The 18,020-nt window shown below is 47.5% G+C and overlaps 1 protein-coding gene across 1 annotated transcript in view; it reads right to left on the reverse strand.

Moving 5' to 3' along the window:
* LOC138851755 (uncharacterized) overlaps positions 1 to 13,945 on the reverse strand; it is a gene marked incomplete at its 3' end in the record, with an annotated part of 28,200 nt that extends 14,255 nt beyond the window's left edge. Inside the window, exons 1-3 of the mRNA XM_070081197.1 lie at positions 13,753 to 13,945; positions 12,663 to 12,872; positions 6,169 to 6,250 (exon numbers count right to left, since the gene is read on the reverse strand). Coding sequence (XP_069937298.1) covers positions 6,169 to 6,250; positions 12,663 to 12,872; positions 13,753 to 13,945 — 485 coding nt within the window. The remainder of the gene's footprint in view (positions 1 to 6,168; positions 6,251 to 12,662; positions 12,873 to 13,752) is intronic.
* Positions 13,946 to 18,020: the final 4,075 nt, after the last annotated feature.

Here is an 18,020-nt window from a genome sequence, read left to right on the forward strand (position 1 = left end):
ATAAAGATATTAGAATATTTACTTTATTTTTTACTTAATTCTAACTATAGATTCACTACAAATCTTATGATTACAAACATTGATCCTGATACCAACCTCTTATTTAATGACTTAAATGATTCAAACAGTTACTGTAATTACTACACAGCAGAACAATCAAAGGGACTTCTCAGAGCTAACAACAACATAACTATCTTTAACTACAATATCAGATCTTTAAGCAAGCATTATGATGACCTCCTAGCATTACTAAATTCCTTGCATGCCAATATGTCCATTATTACACTAACTGAAACCTGGCTAAAGCCTGATACTACAGATGTCTATGCCATTCCTGGTTACACAGCCATACACAACTGTAGGCCAGACCAACAAGGGGGTGGCACAGCTATATACTACTCAGACCAACTAGAATGTATCACTAATACTTGCACAAGGGATGAACATGGGGAATATATAATAGCTAAATTCAAATCCAAATACCTACAAAAACCTCTCACAGTGATAAACATCTACAGAATTCCACAATCAAACATTAGCCAATTTAGTCAAAACCTAGGAAGTATGATAACTGATGCACGCATGAACAAAGATCACTTACTACTCTCAGGTGACTTCAATATAAATCTCCTGCAAGACCAGGACCCACACATTACTGAATTCACAAACACAATGAGTAACTGCATGTTGCTACCAACAGTAACAAAACCTACAAGAGTTACAGAGACTAGTGTTTCCCTACTTGACCACATCTGGACCAACACCATATCCCCTTTAAAATCAGGCATAATTACAGATAATACCACAGACCACTACCCTACTTTCCTCATAACAACTCTTGGTAAAATACCCCAAGACACTACTAAAGTCACCTTCAGACTTCACAATGAGGCAGCCATTAATAACTTCACAACAGCAGTAACAAACATTGATTGGCAAACTGACGAATGTTTTAATAATTTTCTAAAAAAGACCCAATACCTTTATAACAAGCACTGCCCTAAAAAAACTAAACAGATGACAGCTAAGAGACTGAACAGTCCCTGGCTAACACCCAGCATTCTCAAATCCATAAATACAAAACACTGATATGAAAAACAGTACAGAATGGGTCACATAACCAGAGACCAAACAAAACGTTACTCGTCAATCCTAACCAGCCTGATAAGAAGGGCAAAAAAATTGTATTATGAGAACAGATTATCCAACTTACGAGGTGATATAAAAAAGACCTGGAAGACCCTATCAGAAATTCTGGGAACAAAAAAGATATCACGACATAGCGAAATAAAATTAGCAAAATCAGATGAACCCCAACACCCACCAACAGAAACAGCAAACAGACTCAATGATTTCTTCTCCACTATAGGTCAAAACCTTGCCAATAATATCCCAAGCTCAGATACCCCACCAAATGACTACCTCACTGGCAACTACCCGAACACACTGTTCCTAGCTCCGACTAACCCATACGAAGTCTCCCTTATTATCAACGCACTGAAAAACAAGGCAGGAGATTTAAATACCTTACCACCCTTTATATACAAAAAAGCGTCACAAGTACTATCACCAATCATTGCAACACTCTTTAACAAATCCATTGAATCCTCCACCTTCCCTACAGTTCTCAAAATAGCAAGGGTCACCCCGATCCATAAAGGAGGAGACCAAACAGAGTTGAATAACTATAGGCCAATATCCAATTTACACCCTCTCTCAAAAATCTTCGAAAAATTAATTCATAAACGAATCCACTCCTACCTCATCTCCCATAACATTCTCAACCCCTGCCAATTTGGATTCAGGCCTAATAAAAATACTAATGATGCTATTATACACATGCTAGAACATATATACACTGCAACATAGAAAAAAGAAGTCCCACTGGGGATCTTCATTGACTTACGTAAAGCTTTTGATACAGTTGACCATGACTTGCTCCACGTAAAATTGTCACACTATGGTATTAGAGGGCACTCCCTCAACTACCTCAAGTCTTAACTCAGCAACAGAAGCCAATATGTGTACGCAAATGGGGCAAGCTCTTCCGCACAACCAATTACAGTTGGTGTCCCACAGGGAAGTGTCCTTGGCCCTCTTCTCTTTCTCCTATACATAAATGACCTACCAAATGCTTCGCAATTACTCAAACCCACACTTTTTGCAGATGACACCACATACGTCTTCTCTCACCCGAGCCCAGTCACGCTAGCCAATACTGTAAACACCGAATTACAGAAAATATCTACCTGGATGAGGACTAACAAACTTACACTAAACATTGACAAAACCTACTTCATTCAGTTTGGTAGCAGAGCTACAGATGTACCTCTTAACATAACGATAAACGGATCACATATCACAAAGCTAACAGAGGGAAAATTCTTAGGAATCCACCTCGATAATAGACTCAAATTTCATACACATATACAACAAATTTCTAAGAAAATTTCCAAGACTGTAGGCATACTATCGAAGATACGGTACTATGTTCCACAGTCAGCCCTCCTGGCCCTTTATCACTCTCTTATTTACCCCTATCTCACCTATGGAATTTGTGCATGGGGCTCAACAACAACTAACCATCTCAGACCACTAATTACCCAACAAAAGGCTGCAGTTAGAATGATAACAAATTCTCACTACAGGCAGCACACTCCACCAATATTCAAAACACTCAACCTACTCACCATACAAAACATCCATACTTATTATTGCACTTATTACATACATAGAACACTTAACTCTGATATTAACCCTCCCCTCAAACATCTCCTTGCCAACCTCAACAGAACACATGACCATAATACAAGGCACAGATCACTCTTTGATGTTCCTCGTGTCCATCTCACGCAATGCAAAAACTCAATGCACGTAAAAGGCCCTAAAATCTGGAATTCATTACCTGTAAATATAAAAGAAACACTACCTGTTTATAAATTCAAGTCTCTTCTCAAAGTTCACTTACTCACTCAAAACCAAATAAATATTGAATAACTGAACCATATAAATTGTATATCCTAAATGTTACTCACAATTGTATCACACAAATGTTAAACCTAACTTTGTTATTTTTTTAAATGCACTACCTAACAGAATGCTCCATTCTACTGAATGAACAGCAATGCATGCAACCATAGGACCTGTCTTTGTAATACTCATTTGTATTTTATAGTTATCTGTTTACAATAATGTCTTATCACTGATTTCATCATTGCTTAGTTAATCTTAAGTTAATTTTAAGCCAGCCCGTAATGCTATGCATATAAGTGGCTTTGGCATGCTGCTCTTACCTGTATTTTTTGTACCTCTGTTTGTATGCTAAAATTTCTAAATAATAAAAAAAAAAAATGTTACATACACCATATGTAACAAGCACAATGCAGTGTATATACTAATGATAATTAAAAAATGATAATTAATTAAACTAACTCATCTCCAACGCAACATATTCGTCTGCTACGTTCACCACTCACACAGCTGGTAGGGAGTTGCAAAGGTGCTGGTGCAGGAGTCAACATTAAGTCTTTGGCATATCAGGGCCGGTGTTCTCGCTTGTATGAGGCTCTCAACTCTCAAAAACTCTGTTCCAGGTGAGCCATTCCTGGCACTCTGACCGCAGCCCGAGTGTCAATCACTCAGGAGGTTCTCCAGGGGTCTGGGGTTGAGTGCTTACCGATACTACTATTATTACTACTACTACTAATAACAATACTGCTACCACTATTATTACTACTACTGTTACTACCACCACTACTACTACTAATACTATAACTACTACTATTAATATTACTACAACTACTTCTACTACTACTTCAACTACTTTTACTATTACTACTACTACTACAATTACTACTATTATTACTACTACTATTGTTACTACTACTGCCATTACAGTTACTACTGTTACTACTTCTGCTTTTAATACTATTACTACTACTACTACTACTGTTACTACTACTACTTCTACTGTTACTACTACTATTATTACTACTGCTACTGCTACTGTTACTACTACTGCTACTATTACTGTTACTACTACTACTACTACTACTACTACTACTACTACTACTACTACTACTACTACTACTGTGTATGCTAGAGGCAGTGTGTGTGGAGGTTCACGACTGTGTAAGGTCAGTTGTCTATGTTTCAGTCCAGAAGTTGAGCTAGAGCCTGCCGTCCAACCCTGGCTCCTGAAATACAAGATTCTGACCTGTATTCTTCAATGGAGGCAGTGTGACTGTGGTAGACCGTGGCTTCACCCAGGACCGTGGCTTCACCCAGGACCGTGGCTTCACCCAGGACCTTGGCTTCACCCAGGACCGTGGCTTCACCCAGGACCGTGGCTTCACCCAGGACCGTGGCTTCACCCAGGACCGTGGCTTCACCCAGGATCGTGGCTTCACCCAGGACCGTGGCTTCACCCAGGACCGTGGCTTCATCCAGGACCGTGGCCTCACCCAGGACCGTGGCTTCACCCAGGACCGTGGCTTCACCCAGGACCGTGGCTTCACCCAGGACCGTGGCTTCACCCAGGACCGTGGCTTCACCCAGGACCGTGGCTTCACCCAGGACCGTGGCTTCACCCAGGACCGTGGCTTCACCCAGGACCGTGGCTTCACCCAGGATCGTGGCTTCACCCAGGACCGTGGCTTCACCCAGGACCGTGGCTTCATCCAGGACCGTGGCCTCACCCAGGACCGTGGCTTCACCCAGGACCGTGGCTTCACCCAGGACCGTGGATTCACCCAGGACCGTGGCTTCACCCAGGACCGTGGCTTCACCCAGGACCGTGGCTTCACCCAGGACCGTGGCTTCACCCAGGACCGTGGCTTCACCCAGGACCGTGGCTTCATCCAGGACCGTGGCTTCACCCAGGACCGTGGCTTCACCCAGGACCGTGGCTTCACCCAGGACCGTGGCTTCACCCAGGACCGTGGCTTCACCCAGGACCTTGGCTTCACCCAGGACCGTGGCTTCACCCAGGACCGTGGCTTCACCCAGGACCGTGGCTTCACCCAGGACCGTGGCTTCACCCAGGACCGTGGCTTCACCCAGGATCGTGGCTTCACCCAGGACCGTGGCTTCACCCAGGACCGTGGCTTCATCCAGGACCGTGGCCTCACCCAGGACCGTGGCTTCACCCAGGACCGTGGCTTCACCCAGGACCGTGGCTTCACCCAGGACCTTGGCTTCACCCAGGACCGTGGCTTCACCCAGGACCGTGGCTTCACCCAGGACCGTGGCTTCACCCAGGACCGTGGCTTCACCCAGGACCGTGGCTTCACCCAGGACCGTGGCTTCACCCAGGACCTTGGCTTCACCCAGGACCGTGGCTTCACCCAGGACCTGCTTCACTCAGGACCTGCTTCACTCAGGACCTGCTTCACTCAGGACCTGCTTCACTCAGGACCTGCTTCACTCAGGACCTGCTTCACTCAGGACCTGCTTCACTCAGGACCTGCTTCACTCAGGACCTGCTTCACCCAGGACCTGTTTCACTCAGGACCTGCTTCACTCAGGACCTGCTTCACTCAGGACCTGCTTCACTCAGGACCTGCTTCACTCAGGACCTGCTTCACTCAGGACCTGCTTCACCCAGGACCTGCTTCACTCAGGACCTGCTTCACTCAGGACCTGCTTCACTCAGGACCTGCTTCACTCAGGACCTGCTTCACTCAGGACCTGCTTCACTCAGGACCTGCTTCACTCAGGACCTGCTTCACTCAGGACCTGCTTCACTCAGGACCTGCTTCACTCAGGACCTGCTTCACTCAGGACCTGCTTCACCCAGGACCTGCTTCACTCAGGACCTGCTTCACTCAGGACCTGCTTCACTCAGGACCTGCTTCACTCAGGACCTGCTTCACTCAGGACCTGCTTCACTCAGGACCTGCTTCACTCAGGACCTGCTTCACTCAGGACCTGCTTCACTCAGGACCTGCTTCACTCAGGACCTGCTTCACCTAGCCTCTCTCTATGAACAAGACCTGCTGCCTCATAGACGTCGTCCCCTCCCCCTCCCCCTTTCCTACATCCCCCCCCACTAGGGGGATATAACGGTTCTGGGGAATCACAAAATTCCCCACAACTTCTACTACTACTACTACTATTACTACTACTATTACTACAGTTACTACTACTACTAATAATAATAATACTGACCGGTGGGTGCGGAGTTTGTTCTTCAGGATGTGGTATTGCCAGTGTTGACCGATGACTGGTCGGACACGGTTGAGCCACAGCTCTGGGAACAACAGTTATAAGTTATCTTCGGAAATATTTATTCTTCGTCAATGTCCGTGCCTCCCTTATTCTCCCTACCTCCTTTGATCTCCCTAGAGAGAGAGAGAGAGAGAGAAAGAGAGAGAGAGAGAGAGAGAGAGAGAGAGAGAGAGAGAGAGAGAGAGAGAGAGAGAGAGAGAGAGAGATCCTGTTTTACATGATCTCAAAACCCTGAAGAGCCAGATAATGTTAAGCACAGCGACAACAAGCATAACATAGGCAGTGCGTCCTGTGGTTAAGTTGACAACGCACTCACCTCGTACTGAGTGTCCTTGGTTCAATCCCCGGCACGGGTGGGAACGTTTAGCATGTTTCCTTACATCTACTGTCTCTGTTCACCTAGCAGTAAGTAGGTACCTGGGTGTTAGTCATCTTACACCTGCTGTTCCTGTTCACCTAGCAGCTAGTAGGTACATGGGTGTCAGTCGTCTTACACCTGATGTCCCTGTTCGCCTAGCAGTAAGTAGGTACCTGAGTGTTAGTCGACTGTCGTGGGTGGCATCCTGGGGGGGGGTAGTATACCTTAGATAGGGCTGGGTTTAGAAATGAGCTGAGACAGGATAACTCTTACCCTGTAAAATTTATCTAAAAAAAAAAAATAACAAGAGCTGCAGCTCCACTCCACTAGGAGCTCTAAAGAGCTGTAGTCCACCCTCTCACTAAGGTTCATGAGCTGGAGATCAACACCTCATCTCTCTCACCCTGACCCTTCACTTTTCTCTCTGACCTATAATCACTCTCCCTAACCTCTTATGAAACTATGTACTGTACCAAAACAAAAGCATTCACATTGCTAAACTCACAAACTAGTATTTAGTCACTTGGCAATAATACCAACTTACCTCATAATTTGTAATATTTTAAAGTTAAGAATTAATCTAAGTCTTCCCGAAATGCCTAGCCATGCTAGGTGTTCTAGTGGTACACTCTGTAATTAGTATTTTATAACATGTAAACCACACAATATCCAAATTCTGTAAACTCAGCATTGTAATCCTTATAGAGAATAAACTCTGAATTGAATTGAATTATAAGTCAGGTGTTGTTAACCAGGGGTGTCCAGGCCCTTGGAGGCAACCAGGGGTGTTCAGGCCCTTGGAGGCAACCAAGGGTGTTCAGGCCCTTGGAGGCAACCAAGGGTGTTCAGGCCCTTGGAGGCAACCAAGGGTGTTCAGGCCCTTGGAGGCAACCAAGGGTGTTCAGGCCCTTGGAGGCAACCAAGGGTGTTCAGGCCCTTGGAGGCAACCAGGGGTGTTCAGGCCCTTGGAGGCAACCAGGGGTGTTCAGGCCCTTGGAGGCAACCAGGGGTGTTCAGGCCCTTGGAGGCAACCAGGGGTGTTAAGGCCCTTGGAGGCAACCAGGGGTGCTCAGGTGTAGACAGCCCGTACTGTCTGCACAGACAGCCCATGCTGTCTGCCAGCTTAGTTCATATTTCGCGCCACTCAGTTGCTGCCCTCTGTAGCCAGGCCTCTCGGTAGGCACGCCAGCCTGTCGGCCCATGCCTCGCTCTCACTCACACAGCGGCCTAGCAGCAAGACACAAGTACTCCCAGCTCTCTCTCGTGGGATGGCCCTGCCTGGGCCATGGGCACAACACAAGCCTGTGTACCCACCACGACATTTTCAGTAAACAAAGAAGCCTTTGAAGAAGACGTATCATTAACCACCCGCTTGCAGCACCTACCAAACAAACCCATTAAACATTGGTAGCAGCGGTGGTCACAGCAGTTGTTTGCCCGGAGAGAGGAAGGAGAGGTATGAAGTCATCTTCACTTCATCACCCTACACAAGAAGCATCAGTCTCTCAACGAGTTATCCTGATGTCGTGTCTGCACGTTTGAGCATCCAGACACAGGTACAAGCAGGATCCAGCCGAAATTTGCCGAAATTCTCCGAGAATTGTAAGTGACCCCACGCTACAGCGTCCCATGCTGTTTCTCAAGTCACGTGTTTAGCGTCACTTGTATGTTGCTGTTGTTGTTCAGCTCAGCAAAGCTGTTTCAGCAAGCCAGAGGTGAGTTTTGTGGCGATTTCTGCGTCCAGTGTGAGCTTCTCCACGTGTTTGTTGGTGGGGGAGGAGGAGAGGAAGTGGCTGTTCCTCACCTTGCCCATGCTCGCCCTACTCACGCTCACCCGTCTACCATACACTCACCACTGCCCACTCCCTCTGCTGTGTTTTCTGCTGTTTTTCGTGTGATTCATTGCCAGAGCTGTGTATCCGAGTGCCCGAGGCCACTCAAAGCTACGTGGATCAGCATGCCACGTAGATCACGACGCCACGTGGATCCCGACGCCACGTGGGTGTGGGCGATGTCACGTGGATCTACCAGCCACGTGAGTTACCAGATGTCCCAGGCCACATGCTGTGGTCTGCTGCACGCATCACATTGACGTCACCGACGATGCTGCCCGACTTCATGACGTCATGATGTCTGCTGACATCACCTCACTATGTCTGCCTGATGTCACCTCGAGATGTCTGCTGACGTCACAGTGCTGCTGACGTCACCTCGCGACATCACGCCTGACATCACATGATGTAACCATCGAGTGTTCAGTAATTATTTCAATATTGTCGAGAAGACTAAGAGAAGATATATGTCGTGTGTTAATTAATTCCTCTCAGTCAGTATTCTCACATTTTAGTATGTCTTAGAGTCAGTTTTATGCACAGAAAAGCATCATTTGCTAGTTTAAGCCATGTTGTACCACAGGTGTGTAAAGTTTCCGTGTGTCCAGTGAGGTCTGAGCCAGACCTGAGTAGTACCACTGTGCTAAGTCACCCGTATGACCAGTACGTTTGACAGCTGATGTCAAGTCAGCCCCCGAGTGACCGAGCCCTCTTGTACAGAAAGCTTTTATGCTCGTCGCTCGTGATGTTCTGCAGAATCGTACCTGCTACGATTCCCATCGAGATTTGTTTCACTTCACCTCCAGACCTTCAGAGTGCAGTTATATGTAGAGAAACAAGTCTGGGGACGCTTAGACTAACCTCTGCTATAACTCCAACTGCTGAGAGAATGATACTCGCCAAGCCACAGTTAGCCCTGTCGGCAGGCACTGTGTCAGCCTCGTGTCACAAGCTTCAGTGAGCAGCCTGCACAAAGATGATGTCACTTTGACTGCTAGCTCGCTCACTGCAGTCTGGTGTATGATGTTACGACTCCCAGATGTTTCGCCCAGTCGTCTCTGCCACGACTCGCTCCACAACTCGCTCCACGCTCACCGGCAGTGACAGCCCAGCGACAGTACCAGTCAAGAAGTGTCCTCCTGAGTCGCTTGCCAGAAGTCCTGCCCAGTTGCCGAGTTTTGTCGACGCCTTACTCGAGGGCACCAGCATGTCGTGCCCCAGGTTGAGTGAAACCTGCAGCGACTCCTACTTTGTCTGCTTCACCGTTTCAGAGGAGACCGTAACCTGTTACATCACAGCTCACCCGCAGCGATGTCCCCTGTGTTGCAGTATCTGTCCAGACGCAGGAAGGCATGCAGTATCTGTCCAGACGCAGGAAGGCATGCAGTGATGCCCTTCGACGCTCAGTGTCTATGATCATGATGTTTAGCACATCCCACATGTTTTTTTCTTCCCTCCCTGTAGGAAGTTTTTTTTCCATGTCCATATGTATATATATGTTTTTATTTTGTGTTCTGTGCCCTGTTCCTACGAGAGAGAGACCAAGTTCCTTTTACAACCAGTATTGTCGCGTTGGGACGACGTGCAGTAGGTGGCCGAGCACATGTAGACAGCCTGTACTGTCTGCACAGACAGCCCATGCTGTCTGCCAGCTTAGTTCATATTTCACACCACACAGGTGCTGCCCTCTGTAGCCAGGCCTCTCGGTAGGCACGCCAGCCTGTCGGCCCATGCCTCGCTCTCACTCACACAGCGGCCTAGCAGCAAGACACAAGTACTCCCAGCTCTCTCTCGTGGGATGGCCCTGCCCGGGCCATGGGCACAACACAAGCCTGTGTACCCACCACGACATTTTCAATAAACAAAGAAGCCTCCGAAGATGTATCATTAACCACCCGCTTGCAGCACCTACCAAACAAACCCATTAAACACAGGCCCTTGGAGGCAACCAGGGGTGTTCAAGCCCTTGGAGGCAACCAGGGGTGTTCAGGCCCTTGGAGGCAACCAGGGGTGTTCATGCCCTTGGAGGCAACCAGGGGTGTTCATGCTCTTGGAGGCAACCAGGGGTGTTCAGGCCCTTGGAGACAACCAGGGGTGTTCAGGCCCTTGGGGGCAACCAGGGGTGTTCATGCCCTTGGAGGCAACCAGGGGTGTTCATGCCCTTGGGGGCAACCAGGGGTGTTCATGCCTCTGGGGGCGACCAGGGGTGTTCATGCCCCTTGGGCAACTAAGGGTGTTCATGCCCCTGGGGGCAACCAGGGGTGTTCATACCCCTGGGGCAACCAGGGGTGTTTATGCCCCTGGGAGCAACCAGGGGTGTTCATACCCCTGGGGGCAACCAAGGGTGTTCATGTCCCTGGGGCAACCAGGGGTGTTCATGCCCTTGGAGGCAACCAGGGGTGTTCATGCCCTTGGGGCAACCAGGGGTGTTCATGCCCCTGGGGGCGACCAGGGGTGTTCATGCCCCTGGGGCAACCAGGGGTGTTCATGCCCCTGGGGGCAACCAGGGGTGTTCATACCCCTGGGGCAACCAGGGGTGTTTATGCCCCTGGGAGCAACCAGGGGTGTTCATACCCCTGGGGGCAACCAGGGGTGTTCATGTCCCTGGGGCAACCAGGGGTGTTCATACCCCTGGGGCAACCAGGGGTGTTTATGCCCCTGGGAGCAACCAGGGGTGTTCATACCCCTGGGGGCAACCAGGGGTGTTCATGTCCCTGGGGCAACCAGGGGTGTTCATGCCCCTGGGGGCAACCAGGGGTGTTCATGCCCCTGGGGGCAACCAGGGGTGTTCATACCCCTGGGGGAAACCAAGGGTGTTCATACCCCTGGGGGCAACCAGGGGTGTTCATACCCCTGGGGGCAACCAGGGGTGTTCATGCCCTTGGAGGCAACCAGGGGTGTTCATGCCCTTGGAGGCAACCAGGGGTGTTCATGCCCTTGGGGGCAACCAGGGGTGTTCATGCCCCTGGGGGCGACCAGGGGTGTTCATGCCCCTGGGGCAACCAGGGGTGTTCATGCCCCTGGGAGCAACCAGGGGTGTTCATACCCCTGGGGCAACCAGGGGTGTTTATGCCCCTGGGGGCAACCAGGGGTGTTCATGTCCCTGGGGCAACCAGGGGTGTTCATGCCCCTGGGGGCAACCAGGGGTGTTCATACCCCTTGGGGCAACCAGGGATGTTCATACCCCTGGGGGCAACCAAGGGTGTTCATACCCCTGGGGGCAACTAGGGGTGTTCATAACCCTGGGGGCAACCAGGGGTGTTCATGCCCTTGGAGGCAACCAGGGGTGTTCATGCCCTTGGAGGCAACCAGGGGTGTTCATGCCCTTGGGGGCAACCAGGGGTGTTCATGCCCCTGGGGGCGACCAGGGGTGTTCATGCCCCTGGGGCAACCAGGGGTGTTCATGCCCCTGGGGGCAACCAGGGGTGTTCATACCCCTGGGGCAACCAGGGGTGTTTATGCCCCTGGGAGCAACCAAGGGTGTTCATACCCCTGGGGGCAACCAGGGGTGTTCATGTCCCTGGGGCAACCAGGGGTGTTCATACCCCTGGGGGCAACCAGGGGTGTTCATACCCCTCGGGGCAACCCGGGGTGTTCATACCCCTGGGGGCAACCAGGGGTGTTCATACCCCTGGGGGCAACCAGGGGTGTTCATACCCCTGGGGGCAACCAGGGGTGTTCATACCCCTGGGGACAACCAGGGGTGTTCATACCCCTGGGGGCAACCAAGGGTGTTCATACCCCTGGGGGCAACCGGGGTGTTCATACCCCTGGGGGCAACCAGGGGTGTTCATACCCCTGGGGGTATAGGAACCAAATAATGGTTGTATGGGACTCCATCTCCAAACAGTTAAAAAAAAAAAAAGTTTTTTTTAGGTTAGAATAAAGTATGAGGCGTTGTGTTGCTAGTTGTCCGTATGTAAATTATAACCAAACTATTGACATCTTTTGAAGTCACACTGGAACCTAATAGGACCGGTGATGGTGATAATTTGCACAGTCTGGTGAAGTGGGTATGGACACATACTCGGCAGTCCATTGTGGATCTGTCATCGTAAAAAGATTAAGTACCTGTGGTCTGACAGACTTTAAAGGATAAAGTGGTAAGTGACCCCCTGAAAACCTGTACTCTAAGGTAACAATTTTTTCTATCACTTTTAGCCTTTTAAAAGTAGGAAAACCAAAAAGACTGGATAAAATTCAACCTCTGATCTAATTCAGATATCGCTGTCTCCACAACTAACCTCCTTTGAGCTGTGAGTCAAGTTTCTCCACAGTGTCCATCAGCTGGAAGAAGGTAGCACTTTGGTGCAGGAAGAAGATGTTGAAGCGAGCACATAGAGTGACTGAATTCAGCTTCCAGTTGCGGTCCAGTCTACCCTGGTACACCCCAGCTGTGTAAACACTCGCTACACCGTCCTGCTGCAGCTCCAGCACCTGGACCCCCATCCCTCCTGCAAGGATAGAGAGGGATGGACGAAATATCTAGATGAGAACAAGGAAGAGAGAGTAATTGAGGGAAGAGAATGTATTGTGTTGAGTCTGCACAACCAGGCGCATTCTATGATGTATATCAATAATGCATCAGTGGAATGGGTGGGGATCAAACCCATGGTAAGTGGGCCTTAAAATTCACAGGCCAGTGCGTTAACCACTGGACCAGCTTACTGTAATAAGACTCTTTGGATGAATTATATTAAATCCAGCGGGCCCAGTGGTTAACGCACAGGCCTCTGAGTTTTAGGACCCAGCTATCATGATTCAAACCCTCATCCGTTCCCTGAGTTGTTTGCTGTTGTGATATTACGATCTCGTGAGTCATATCAATAATATCAGCTTCTCTGTACCAGTTGTAAATCATTCTTCATAAAGTTTATCAGATATTATCATATGTGGCCCGGTGGCCCGGTGTGTGGCCCGGTGGCCTGGTGTGTGGCCCGGTGGCCTGGTGTGTGGCCCGGTGGCCTGGTGGCTAAAGCTCCCGCTTCACACACGGAGGGCCCGGGTTCGATTCCCGGCGGGTGGAAACATTTCGACGCGTTTCCTTACACCTGTTGTCCTGTTCACCTAGCAGCAAATAGGTACCTGGGTGTTAGTCGACTGGTGTGGGTCGCATCCTGGGGGACAAGATTAAGGACCCCAATGGAAATAAGTTAGACAGTCCTCGATGACGCACTGACTTTCTTGGGTTATCCTGGGTGGCTAACCCTCCGGGGTTAAAAATCCGAACGAAATCTTATCTTATCTGTCAATAACTGAGGTGTGTGTTGAGGGTAATAGGAGGAGTGTTACTCAACACTTATTCTTGATGGTACAAGATCAAGTCATCAGTACCTAACACTTGTTCTTGACGGTACTTGACCAAGTTATCAGTACCTAACACTTGTTCTTGACGGTACACGACCATGTCATCAGTACCCAACACTTGTTCTTGACGGTACACGAATAAGTCATCAGTACCCAACACGTGTCCATGACGGTACTTGACCAAGTCATCAGTACCTAACACTTGTTCTTGACGGTACATGACCAAGTCATCAATACCTAACACTTGTTATTGATGGTACACGACCAAGTCATCAGTACCTAACACTTGTTCTTGACGGTACATAACCAAGTTATCAGTACCTAACACTTGTTCTTGACGGTACACGACGAAGTCATTAGTACCCAACACTTGTTCTTGACGGTACATGACCAAGTCATCAGTACCTAACACTTGTTCTTGACGGTACTTGACCAAGTCATCAGTACCTAACACTTGTTCATGACGGTACATGACCAAGTCATCAGTACCTAACACTTGTTCTTGACGGTACATGACCAAGTCATCAGTACCTAACACTTGTTCTTGACGGTACATGACCAAGTCATCAGTACCTAACACTTGTTATTGATGGTACATGACCAAGTCATCAGTACCTAACACTTGTTCTTGACGGTACATGACCAAGTCATCAATACCTAACACTTGTTCTTGACGGTACACGACCAAGTCATTAGTACCCAACACTTGTTCTTGACGGTACATGACCAAGTCATCAGTACCTAACACTTGTTCTTGACGGTACTTGACCAAGTCATCAGTACCTAACACTTGTTCTTGACGGTACTTGACCAAGTCATCAGCACCTAACACTTGTTCTTGACGGTACTTGACCAAGTCATCAGTACCTAACATTTGTTCTTGACGGTACATGGCCAAGTCATCTCTACCTAACACTTGTTCTTGACGATACATAACCAAGGCATCAGTACCTAACGCTTGTTCTTGACGGTACTTGTTCAAGTCATCAGTACCTAACACTTGTTTTTGACGGTACTTGACCAAGTCATCAGTGCCTAACACTTGTTCTTGACGGTACACGGCCAAGTCATCAGTACCCAACACTTGTTGTTGACAGTACGTAACCAAGTCATCAGTACTCAACACTTGTTCTTGACGGTACATGACCAAGTCATCAGTACCCAACACTTGTTGTTGACAGTACGTAACCAAGTCATCAGTACTCAACACTTGTTCTTGACGGTACATGACCAAGTCATCAGTACCCAACACGTGTTGTTGACGGTACATGGCCAGGTCATCAGTACCCAACACTTGTTCTTGATGGTACATGACCAGGTTATTGTTACTGAATTCCCCCTATATACACTTGTGTAGTATATTGTAGATATCACTCATATATACATTTAGGCTCCCTGCTCAGCTAGACCCAGCAGCTAGCATGTGTGACGTCATGTGGTGCCACATGTGAGCGTCAGCCGCCCTGCTTCTCTCTCAGTGCCCAGATAGACCTACAGGCATGAAGGCTAGGTTGGGCTTCCCCTCAGGTCTCTGCAAGTTCATCCACTCTCCTGGATCAATCCATTCCACTAGAGGAGAAAGACTCAGCTCCCACTGACTTTCCAGATGAGGTTTGTTGACGCTGTTGAATAACCATCGTAATACCATTGCCTTACCAGGTGAAAAGATGGGTTTAATGAGCATAATATCCCATCATATCCCACTGGAACCTGGTACCAGACCCATTTATATACCTGTGTACAGAATGCCTCATTCACAAGTTGCTGTCGCAGACGAGTTGATCATGATGGAGTTATTGCACCTAATAATTCACCCTGGAATGTGCCCTTGCTCGTGGTGCCTAAGAAGGACGGTATTGGTGCCCAGTGATTGATTTTAGGAAGTTAAATGCTAAAACAATTCCAGATCACTTCCCACTTCCGGTACTTGGTGATCTTTTACACAACTTCGGAGATAACAAAGTTTTTTCGACCCTAGACTTGTTACAAGGGTTCTGGCAAGTCCCTCTCCATGAGGAAAGCCAAGAGCTAACAGCATTTTCCACTCCTACTGGTCATTATCACTTCCTTCATATGCCATTCGGATTACGAACTTCTCCTATCACATTCTCGAGGCTAATGACCAACATCTTTAGAGGTCTCACAGGCAGCGCACTTATGGTGTACCTAGATGACATAATCGTCATGTCCGAGGACATGGACAAGCATTTGGAAAGACTGGATATGGTACTGAGTAAGCTTGAAGAAGCCAATTTAAAGCTCAAACTGTCTAAGTGCCAATTTTTCAGATCTGAGATCAAGTTTCTTGATCATGTAGTCACTCCTAGAGGGGTTACAACTGATCCAAGTTACTGCTGTGTCTAATTTTCCATCTCCCAAAACTGCTGATGCCGTAAGATCCTTTGTGGGCTTAGCAAGTTTTTATAGATCCTTCATAGCCAATTTTTCTTCCATAGCAGCTCCTCTAACTGAGTTGCTTAAGAAAGATGCTCCTTTCGTTTGGACCTTCCGTCAAGAAAAAGCATTCCAAACCCTCGAAGAAAAGCTAACATGTACTCCAATTTTGAAATTTCCAGATTTTGCTAAACCTTTCTATCTGACAACTGATGCTAGTTCAAGTGGCATAGGTGCTGTACTAGCTCAGAAGACCGATAGCAAGTACAACGCAGTTGCATTTGCTAACCTAGTCCTTACAAAAGATGAATGCAATTATACAGTAACTGACCAAGAAGCTTTGGCAGTAGTGTGGTCTTTGAAGCATTTCAGAGACATCATATACTAGTACCCTGTCCATGTCTTGACAGATCATGCTGCACTGATTCCCGTGTTCCAGATCAAACAACCCACTGGAAGATTAGCCACGTGGTCCTTGACCATCCAAGAGTTCAACCCAACCTTTGAACACTTGCCTGGCAGATCAAATGTAGTCGCTGATGCTCGATCACGACATGTTAGTGTAGTAACTGCATACCCTCCATTTAGTGCCAAAGAGGTAAAGAATGCTCACAGAACAGATCCCTTGTGGTCTGGTGTGATACGATTCCTGCTACAGGAAGATCTTATTCTGACTGTGAAGCCACCTGCACCTATTAATGACTTTGTAATGAACCAAGAATTACTGTATCGAACAGCCGAGTTGGATACTCCAAGCAGAAGGGTATACCAATTAGTAATTCCAGAGTCAGTAGTGAATGTGCCTCTACAGCTAGTTCACGATGCACCAGGTTTTGCACACACTGGTATGGATCGTTATGTGAAAGAAGCCAGAATAAAATACTTTTGGCCATGTATGACAACTGATATTTCCGAGTATGTTAAGAAATGTAGTGTCTGTATGCAACATAAAGGAAATGTCAATGGTCTAAATCCTATCCAGGTGTATCCCACCATGAGTGAACCATGGGAAAGAATTGCTGTAGATCTGTTAACCAATTTCCAATGTTCCTTCCAAGGCAACAAACATCTGTGTGTTATGGTAGATCATTTCACCAGATACTGTGAGTTAGTGCCTATTGCAGATAAGACTGCCGAGCATCTAAAGAACGCATAATCTGTAGACATACCACCCCCAAGTCCTTAGTAACAGATAATGGAGGTGAATTTTGTAATGAGATTCTTGAAAATTTGTGTGCCTTGTACAAGATCTCAAAGTCAACCATTGTTCCTCATCATCCTGCAAGTAATGGTTTTGCAGAATGAACCAATAAGAAAGTTCTCGATGTCTTGAGAGCCACTATCAACCTCAATAGTGAAACTTGGGATGAAGTCATACCTGATGTGCAGTGTGCTATAAACTCTGCTTACAATGCGTCAATAGGTGACACCCCACATTATGCATTGTATGGTGTAGACAAGTGTTTGCCTTATGGGTTGTTATATTCCGCACCGAAACCCACTTACAACCCTGATGATTTCATAGCAACTCGTACCAGTCTAGCTCAAAGCGTTTTCAGAAGAGTCCGTAAGTCAACAGCAGAATTTACAAGAGTAACTAATAGCCATGCTAAGCTGACCAAGGTTAAAGTGGGTTCGAGAATAATGCCGACTAACTTCAACAAAACATCTGCAATGCCTAAACTCGATGAAAAGTTTGTTGGTCCTTATCGAGTAGTCAAATATATCAATGGCAATAAGTATAAAGTTAGACAAATTAGTACAGGCCAGTATAAAGAATCACATTTAGATCATATAAAGTTAGTATGTGATGTTGACAATGATATATCTACCCAGATTAATGTGACAGATGCTGAAAATCCTCCTGACGCTGTACCCTCTACATCTAACACTCAGTCAGA

The sequence above is a fragment of the Cherax quadricarinatus genome, unplaced genomic scaffold (assembly GCF_038502225.1).
Source record: "Cherax quadricarinatus isolate ZL_2023a unplaced genomic scaffold, ASM3850222v1 Contig1949, whole genome shotgun sequence".
In the NCBI taxonomy this organism is placed as follows: domain Eukaryota; kingdom Metazoa; phylum Arthropoda; class Malacostraca; order Decapoda; family Parastacidae; genus Cherax; species Cherax quadricarinatus.